The sequence below is a fragment of the Austrofundulus limnaeus genome, unplaced genomic scaffold (genome assembly GCF_001266775.1).
Source record: "Austrofundulus limnaeus strain Quisiro unplaced genomic scaffold, Austrofundulus_limnaeus-1.0 Scaffold468, whole genome shotgun sequence".
NCBI lineage: Eukaryota > Metazoa > Chordata > Actinopteri > Cyprinodontiformes > Rivulidae > Austrofundulus > Austrofundulus limnaeus.
The window spans coordinates 329,038-338,987 of NW_013952870.1; the positions used below are offsets into that span (position 1 = coordinate 329,038).

General features: G+C 38.6%; 1 protein-coding gene across 3 annotated transcripts in view; it reads right to left on the reverse strand.

Annotated features, from left to right (window-relative positions):
* eml4 (EMAP like 4) overlaps positions 1–9,950 on the reverse strand; it is a 65,207-nt gene that overhangs the window by 34,921 nt on the left and 20,336 nt on the right. For 2 of the 3 annotated variants that reach the window (XM_014025323.1, XM_014025322.1), the window contains exons 4-6: positions 4,255–4,437; positions 3,183–3,323; positions 2,763–2,788 (exon numbers count right to left, since the gene is read on the reverse strand). In XM_014025323.1, the coding sequence (XP_013880777.1) occupies positions 2,763–2,788; positions 3,183–3,323; positions 4,255–4,437 (350 nt within the window). The remainder of the gene's footprint in view (positions 1–2,762; positions 2,789–3,182; positions 3,324–4,254; positions 4,438–9,950) is intronic. The other variant, XM_014025324.1, reaches the window with a different exon arrangement.

Sequence of the window (9,950 nt, forward strand, 5' to 3'; positions counted from 1 at the left end):
AGACTTCTTCAGTCTGAGAGTTTCAGGCAAAATTCAGGCTTTATGAAACTCTCAGACTGAAGAAGTCTCTTGGAAGAGAGACGAAACGTTTCATTAAAGAAGAACCCGTCCAGAGGACCTATACAATTTTTTTCCTATAATTATAATACTCTGTACTGGAAAACAATTAGGGCTAGGTTAAAAAAAACTATTTAATTGATCTGGATCGATTCACGTTCAAATTTGGGAAAATCAATTCAGAAGTCATGAGACTGATTTTTTCCCATGGGTGTTGTGTGTGATGAAGCTGTGTGTTTCCATGTTGTGTGTCACTCCTGGCTTGCCGCAGCTTTACAAATGGTTGACGGTTAGTGCTAATGTTAGCTCTCGACAACAAGTTGTCTGGATCAAAACAAAAACAAAGGAATCACTAACATTACAGCTGATTCTCAGCTGAACTTAAAGATAACAGTGACCATGACTTTTGTTTGCAAAGATAAGCGCTCAGATGCAGTAGCGGAAAATGAAGCGGGCTACAACTGAGCAGGTGGTGAGGGGGTTCAGGTGCTTCAATCAAAACTACGGTATGTAAACATCTGACTGAAACGGTTGTAGGCATGTACAAATGTGTGAAAGATGACAGTCTAACAAAATCATTAAGTTTTGTTACCAATGTTATTTTTAAATTTAATAAACACCTTAATGTAATTCACAGTGATGGAATGTTGCAGTTGAAGTACTCTTTTTTTCTTTCTTTTTGTTAATACGTTTTATTGAACAGAAGGTAATAGAAACATTACAAATATACAATTTTCATACGCTCAAAAGAGTGGGCAAAAGTAAACACTTACATTATCCCACCTCTTCTCCTGCAACCTTTTCCCCATCACTTCTTCATGATCAAGAAAATCATTCTTAGTTTCTTAAAAAACTAATATATCCCACACTTTCTCTTGAAATTCCTTTGTAGTTTAAACCCTTTGAAACTTGAGACAGTTTTGTTTCAAGATTAAACCCCAATTTACAAGTTTGCATGTTTATAATTATGCACCAAGTTAGAAATAGTTTCTATTTGCAGAATTAGTTCCTTTGAGAATGTCTTACATATCAAAATAAATGTGTTACTGCATGAGATCCTTAACTAATTTAAAAATCAAACTGAATCGTGAATCGAATCAAATCAGGCCCCTGTGAATCTAATCGATTTGGGAAATCTGAATCAATTCCCAGTCCTAAAAACAATCAGTCATTTTAATAATTATTAATATTATTTTACCAACTAAGCAAGTATGTTACACACAAACATTTTAATTATAAACATAAAAAGGTCGAAAAAACTACTTCCAAACTGAGAAAATATAATGTTTGTAATTTAATGTAATTTCTGTTTTCGTTATTTAGTCAGTTTTAGTTAACTATAATAACCCTGCTCAGAAGCACTGTTTCAGGTTGAAAAAATATTTTACGTTATATATTAATAAAAACAAGTGTACTTTGAATCTAACTTGTGTTAGTGCATTATCTGTTTTGAACTTGTGGAATGCACTTTTACTCTTTGTACATATTTGTTTTAAATCAGACATCAGTTTTAAAGATCTTTTTTATAAAGTGCCTTATTTAAATAATGTTCATTTGAGAAATTGTTTTGTTTGATATATTTTAGGAAATGTTTGCTTGCAAAGAGTTTATTTCAAATATTACAATTTACAGTCATTTAGTTTAAGTCTTGTTTATTTATATTTTGATCTTACACTTTTCTCACTAGTCTTTTTACCTCCTTGCATGTTAACATTTATTATCAGTTATCGGCAGTTAGAAGGAGAAAATTATCGGTTCTTAAAAAAATTATTTTGCATCCCTAGTAGGATTTAATTTAGTAAAAACAAAGAACTGCAAGATTAAATAGTGAAACGAGGAAAAATCATATTTACAATTTCAGTCACCAGGTACAGATTCAGGGTTTTAGTTGATATTGCTGGAAGCTGTCTGATTCACAGTGATGCAGACGAGCTGCCTCTGGTGGCCAGTCTTATCCCAGATAGAGCTCTGGATCGGAGTGTATATCCATAGGCTTTTTATGGATAAAATGTAAAGAGAAGAAAAACCTCTTTGGTGGGTTTTGAGCTTTAAAGCTGCCAGCTGCGTTTGTTTACAATCCTCTTTCGTGGGCATCAAGTTCATTGCATAGGGCGCTGGGCACTATGGACATGCCTTTATTACCTCTTGTTGGTCCAGGCAAAATGTTTCTAAAGTGTTTCTCAATTTTCTTCAATTGTTGTGGCAGACCAAAACCAAAAGTTGAATCCGAGCTTATGATGGAACTGCTCAAGCTGCCAGTTAAAGCAAAAACAAACTGGTCTTGTTATCATAAGCAATGAATGACTTTGTTATTAAATCTCGGGTTCTTGGTCTGCATCCTGGAAATATGAAATCAGAGGGCGGAAGTAGCAGTAGTGTTGGCAGCCTACGCGTTTAGAGAAAACCATGGATAACTCTGGTTTGGATTGATCAATTTGCCACAGATAATCCTGCCCACCTTCAAATTAAAATAATAGAAAACTTCAACAGGTTTGTGTCAATCCCACTAATCTGCAACTGGAAGGAGATGAAGACGTGAGTGGCAGTCTTCTTAGTGGTTAGCATTAACTTCCACAGTGTTTTTTAGTGGTGCAAAAATTCATGTTAAGCCAATTTGTTAGTGAACCTAACTCTTTTGTTAGCTGTGCCCACCTCTGGTCACGATGATCGTGAATGTAGTAGTTTTGTGATGACATTGTCATTACCTTGGGTGATGCCTGGGTCCTTGTGTCTGAAAGAAACAAAGGTTTGGTTGATAATCTGGGTTATTAAAGATATGGTCTCTAAACATTTTAAGAGATTAAATAATGATTTGGAAGCAGAGACTGGTTGTAGATGTTTTACATAATTTTGATTTTAATAAAATTGGAGATTATATATTTGTATGCATGTAGTGTATATACACCGCCTATAAATAACATTATCCCGCTTTTTTATGCTTTTATTGCTGTCAAAAAGCAGACATGGTCATTATAAATGTGCATTTTTGACAAAATAATGTAAAAAAACTTTAAAGTTAAATCAAATTTCTACAGTAATATCAATTAAAAAATGAATATGTTTCTCTAGGTGTTTCTACAGGGTTTGTTTACAGGAAGGTGTGCTTTTATGTCTGGCTGCTGTACCTTTCTGCTTTTTTCACCATCTTTGTCAGCAGCTTGGAAGTGGATGCAGCTTTCACCAGTTTTTTTCTGTTTTCCTCTGAGGATTCCCAGGTTGTGCTCTGAGACCTCTCGATACCCGAGGACCGCTTCACGCTTGGACCCCTGATTACACAAACACAGTCAACATGGCAGAGGGAGAAGCTGCTACAGGCAGGAGGGCAGTGGCAGGAGGAGTTGTTACAGGGAGAAGAAGGAGGAGATAGATGAAGTAGGTTAATGAGTTCATGGAGAACACGTTAGTAACTTTGATAAATCTTAAACAGCTTCAAGTGTTATTTCTGCAGAGCAAAGAGCAGTTAGAGGGAGCAACATCTGAAGAATCCTGAGGAAATCCGAGGGCTTGAGGGGGTTTGAGGAGACTGAAAAACCAAAAGCCATTTTCACAGACTGAAGCCAAGAAATTAGATTTGACAGATCTGTTTTTAATTGTTGGCTCCTTCTGAAAATGAGTTTTCAAAGGTTACAAAGTTTTATTGAGAAATGATTGTTGTTAAAAACATTTTAACGTCTGAAGAGAACTTTGAGAAATCAAACTGGAAATTGGCCAGTCAGACAGGTTTGTAGCAAAACCAGGAGTTCCGCATAAAAATATTTTTCCAGCATATATTTTATTTTTGAAATTTCTTGTCTCATGCGGAGTTTATCATTCACTCCTAGTAGTTAGAAATGGTTAGTTGTCAGTTAGTTGGTTAATCATTAAAAACCAGCTAAAAACTAGTGATAAAGCTCACTTATTATGAATACTCCTTAGGACTACCTGTAGTTAATCAGGTGGTCGAAGGCTGGTACTTTGTGGGAGGAGTCAGAATTTTTGTAGTGTACATTTGAAAACAGCTCAGCCAAACAGCCCCCTCCTATTTTTCTAACATCTGATTGGCTAAAAAGAAACACCTGACCCTGAGACGATCAGCACACTCAGATGTAGGAGGAACAGGGCCTGAGGGTCCTCAGAGGCCAGGGTTAATAAAAAGAGATCAGACCAGCATCAGCAGGAAGGGAAGTCAGAAGCAGCTAACAAATCATAAACTGGAACCTTTTAGGAGGGGCGGGGCTTTTGTTGCTGTCAGAGGGCGGGGCTGGTTTCTGTTGGGAGAGGGATGGGAGGGGAGAGAAAGGAGGGGGAGACTGGTCCTTTGGGGGAGGAGCTTCCTCGCCCTCATGGATCTCCTCCATTTGAGACCGCTGACTGCTGATCTCCTTCTTCCTGTCTGCTCCGCTGTGAATAGAACCAGGATGTGAGTCCAAAAACCACTGCTTCTTTTCTCCTGATCATCATATTAGTTCTGTGTTCTAAAAGAGTTGTATTAATTTTACCATACTCAGGCTCCACCGTGTATCTGATGTGTTTCTACACATTTAACCGGGCTGTACTAGGCTTGGGCGGTATGACGATATTTTGGTATACCTCATTGTTGAAAGATGTTGACGGAATTTAGAAATTATGACAGTATATAGTTAATCGCATGAGGTGATGTGACAAATTGCCACAAGGCTGCTATGAAAACTGGGACATAAATAGGGCTGCAACTAACGATTATTTTAATAATTGATTAATCTGTCGGTTATTCGTCCAAATCATTTAAACACTAGTTATATAAATATAAGTAGATATAAATTAATTGAATTCCTGTATAAATTAGGGATGCAAGTTATTGATTAATGTGAAGTTGTCTGAAGTTGATTTATCTTATAATTGATAAGCAGCCATTTTCTTAAAAACCAGAGCTTTCTTTTGAATCAAGAGGGTCAAAATGAAGGATTTTTAAAAATATGCTAAATTTAAAAAAAAGCACATCATAAATATTTTCACAATTGATTTTGCCAGCCATTTTAAACACTGACTGGACCCCCAAAATGTGGATTTCTTATACATTATTAAACTTGGTTATAGCTATAAAACATAACAAAACAGAAATTTAATAGGTTGCAGAAAGAGGAAAACAGAAGAAAATAATAAAATTTTTAGATTTTAGATGTGAAATTATTATTAATTTGTTATTATAATTAGAATTTATTTGCATTTAGATTTTATGATTTTTCTCTAATTCTTTACATTTTGCTTCCTTCTTGTTGGTTTCTGCCTGTGGCTAAAACGACTCATTAAGAGGTTCTGAAGCAGCACCCCATCCCTCCGCCTCCCCTGCTGAGTCAGACCAGGGGCCTCATGTACAAAGACTTGCGTGGATTTCTTACCGATACATGACGTACGTTCAAATCCAGAAAACTGCGTACGCACAAAAAAATCCAGATGTATCAAACCGTGCGTACGCCTGAATCCACGCACATTTCTTTTGTACATCACAACTAACGTGGAACTGAGCGCAGGTAAGACACATCTCCTGACACGCCTTCATTAATATATGTTAAACAGATACAAATTACTTCCTGCATGTGTGAAGGACATGTTTGAGTGATCCCTGCACGATCAGAAATGATTTCTAATGTCATAAAAATAATGAATATAATGTGAGTGAGAAAAAAATCCTAAGTAAAAATAGGAATAAAACATGTTAATCAAGCAAAGAACGAGTGATTGTGTGTCTGAAAATATTAACTTTGCGCACAAGTTTATTACCATAATTACTGTAAACACAGAGGAAATTAAATGTTTGGTAGAACATAGATCTTATTTTATTTCATAGCTGATATGAAGAAACGAGTCTCTGCGTCTCAGTGGAGAGTTCACATGAAGTGACGTGATGTTGGAGAGTCTCCACAAATGCTGCACGCTCCGCAGCCTTTGTGCGCAGTCTGTTTGTCTGTCAAGCTTTTGCTCTCCTACTTACAGCATTTTCACAAGTTGTACAGTGTACTTCCTTCCACGTGTCATTTTGGAGAAATCAACAACATAAACGCCAAGTATGAAACACCTCCAGTGCCGGCGAGGGTGCGGGCTCCAGAGCGCGACCATAACTCAGCCTTTAGAATCATATGGATGAGATGATTCCATTGGTCATGACTCTGCTTTCAGTGAACTGGACCGGCACAGTCCCGATCGGTCTGCCAGCTCACTCTGGAAAGCTCCCAGTTCAATCGTTGCTGCTGCACGTGCATGCGCACCGGTGCGTCGCGCTCCCAGAGCGCCGCAGTGCCAAACTAAAAAATGATTTTTCCTCAAAACGGCTGATGAGCCACTCATCAGAAAATTCTATCTGTTTATAAATAAAAGCTCTGTGTGTTACACTATTTATTATATCCTCCAGTAAGGCTGAATTCGCTCCTGTTAAATATATTTTTGGCACAACTTTGCGCATCCTCTATTTAACTGCATCTATGTGGATGTAATAATTGTTAATCGTGTGTGTCTGGTGTGAACAATAATCATTTTCACATCATGAACAGTTTCTCAGAATCACCTCTAAGTGTCGCCAATGGAACTAAACCCACAGAAACGTGCGTACACCAGCCTTGGAGTTGGCGTTGGGCTGTGCACATTTCCACGTTCAGTTGAGTTTTGATACATCCAGAGTTTTGCGTGGAAAACGGCATACGCAAGGTTTTTGTGTGTACGCACTAGGGTTGGGCATAATCGTATCGTGTGCAATTAATCGTCAGAAAAACAATCGATTACTTTTTGGCACTTGACAATTAATACAATTAATGCCACCAGGCAGACTGACTGGGGATTACTCCAGTCAGTCTGCTCAGTGCTCCTCTCCGCTTCAAATATGACGAACATTAAAATAAAGTTCTGTAATTTATTTATCTACACAATTTAAAATATGATGCATAGCCTGAAATCGGTAATTTTCACACAATTTGGAACAATTTTTTACAAAAAGCAAATCTTTCCCACTAAATTGGTAATGTTACTACAAAATAAGGGTGTCCAGGGACTCAGGGCATTAATAGTCAAATTAATCGTTATCGGCTAAATACCACAATTAATCGTGATTTATTTTTTTGCTAATATTGCCCAACCCTAGTATGCATCATTGATAACATGAGGTCCCAGGAGTTCTGCCTGCGTCTTCTTTTATTTTCCCTTCGTCCTGAACCGTTTTGCTGCTTATCAAATAACTGAGCCTCGGTCAGAAAAAAAGACTGGAGGGTTTTTATATTTCTGGCCCGAGAGAAGGAGTCCCCGACCCCCGGGACGTGCTTCCTTCTTGCGATGCGGCTCGCATCAAATCAAACCGTCACTTAAAAAAATTAAATGTGGCATATACTTTTTATCATAACATCTACTTGGCCTAAAAAAACAGTTTTTAAGTTCAAAGTCTCTACTTTTCATTTTCACTCGAGAGTCTCAAGAGAGGGCGGATCATTACAGGTAGAGTTTTTTTTCTTCCCAAACTTTATTTAGGTCAGCCAGCATTGACAACGTCTGCAGGTGACGTAAACGGCTCTGCGACATGGTGAGGGACGTATAAATCGCACAACACAACGTATCAATAATGAAATTCATTGCCAACACTTTTAAAAATCGATTTTTATCCATTTTATTGATTCGTTGTTGCAGCCCTAGACAAACATTTGAGGCTTTTTCAGAAGACAACCTAGCCTGGTTAAAACCAGCCCCTCGTCCTTCACTTTGCTTTGTACAAGGGTCTGGACTCTCCGATATAGAGAAGCAATTCTTGCTGGAGGCGTGGCCTCTGTTGAATTTTAAAATGATTGGATCTGTTAGCCGCGACGTATGCGTGACAGCTACACTGTGAAGGAGGCTAAGCTAAGAAGCTAACCGGAAATCTCGTGTGCTGTAAACAATCCTATTGAGAGGAGAGAAGTACCGAGCCAAACGAGACAACTCTAAATGAGAGCTGCTGCTTTGTCAGACAAATTTCATTCAATTTGGAAGCCTTATCAACACGGACTGGCTTCATTCCCTTCCTCCAGTGCAATTGCTAAACTAGCAGACCATGCACAGAAAATTGACGTTCTGTTCTCTGATTGGCCCAAATGAAATGCTCCCGAAGAAATCCTTGTCTATGGGAGAAATCCCAGACAGAGCAGTGAAAGAAAACTAGAACTGAGCGGAAATGCGTAGGAAGGCAAGGGCCAGGCTAAAGACATCTCATAATGTCACTGATGCACATTCTCACCATCTCGGCTCAGAAGACTTTTTGTAAAGCCATACAAGAGCAGTGGGTCATTTCAGGTCATCTTAGCCCCTTTCATAAGACGGCTCAGTCCGGGCCTGATTCAGTCCTCCAACGAGCATTCAGAAAAAACACGAAGGTGGACAGGCGAGTAAATTTTACTCGCCTCTCATGTGCCCCTGATCCGCGAGCAGAGGTAGTATCAGAGCCGGACCCGAGCCGGGCAGACGACCCACTTGTGAAAGCAACCCGCAGATCCGCGCTCAGAATATGATGACATCCGTTAGCGACCACAGGATTAATCAGCAAACAGCTTTATTAACAAGTGATTAAAAATGACACAAAATAGCAACTTGTTTAAGTTGTAAAAGTTAGTTTCATTCTTTTCTCTCTCTCTCTCTCTGATAACGCAGAGCGGTGAGCAACGGAGGGGCTGTCTGATGTGTGTGCGTGTGCGCGCTTGATATGTCAGTGCAGCTGGAGATTTATTACTGAGGGAATATTAAAGACGACAAAGAATAGCAAATTTGTAGCAGGTTAGTTTATAAAATATTGAGCTACAGGTTTGCTATAATGAGCTGATTTTGTTCATTTTTTTATTTTTTCTTTCGGATACGACGCAGCAGCCTGTGAGCGGTGGAGGATTATTCTACAGATTTTACGGAGGGAAGACGTGAAACAGCAACTTTGTATTAGTTTGAAAATATTTAACTGCCACAGAATAACTAAGGTGAGTTAATTCAGTTGTTTTGTTTGATACGAGGCAGCAGGCGTCTGTCCCACAATAAATACGTCGCGTTCCAGTTCAGCTCAGTTGAGTTCTGCTCCACGCCTCTTTTGGATCCGCGCTGCTGGTTCATTTATGAACACATACATGGGAGAGGGACCCGCCCGCCTTCACCTGTGGTCTTATGAATGACCTGGGGAGGCTTTAAAGCCAGACTGGTCTGTGTGGCGATTGTGCGGATTTGACTTATGAAAGGGGCACCTGTGGATCATGCAAATGCTCCAAAACTTCACACCTCTCTCTGTCTGTACAATATTAGGCTGAAAGCATGTCAACACTCAAAAGCAGCCGCACCTCCGCTTCACAGTAATATTGTTAGATTAAACAAGCTCCTTGTTTAATCTCCTAAACTCGTCAAACAGACTGCATCTGAATTATCTGGTGGATTAATTATCTTGTGAACACCACGTTCGCTTGCTCAAAGTAAATAAAATACCGCCACTAGCTTTATTTCATCCGCCATTAAACAGAGACCAGCAGAGGAAAACAACAGAGGCCGAACGCGTCTGACCTGAAAGAGCACAGGCAGCCAGCTTGAAGTGTTGGATGCGTTTTAGATGCTCAAAACGTAGCTTGAATATCTTTTATTTATTTTAACTCAATCCTCTTTTGCTTATTTGACAAACTTATCTGCCTTCCACGGATCTCCATCACACAATTTTTCTAGTGGGGAAATGAAATCAATAGAAATATATGGAGCTGGGTTTTAATTTGTGCAATAAGACAAAACACAACGCTAGTTGTTTTCAAGAGTTTGCACTTTAAAAAATTAAGTTACACAACTAATGTTACAATACATAGAGTTGGATGTTGTCTTGATATTTGTTAATTTTATATATTGAGAAATATGTAAAAAAACAAAAGTTTATTATTTAAACACACACACACACACACACACAC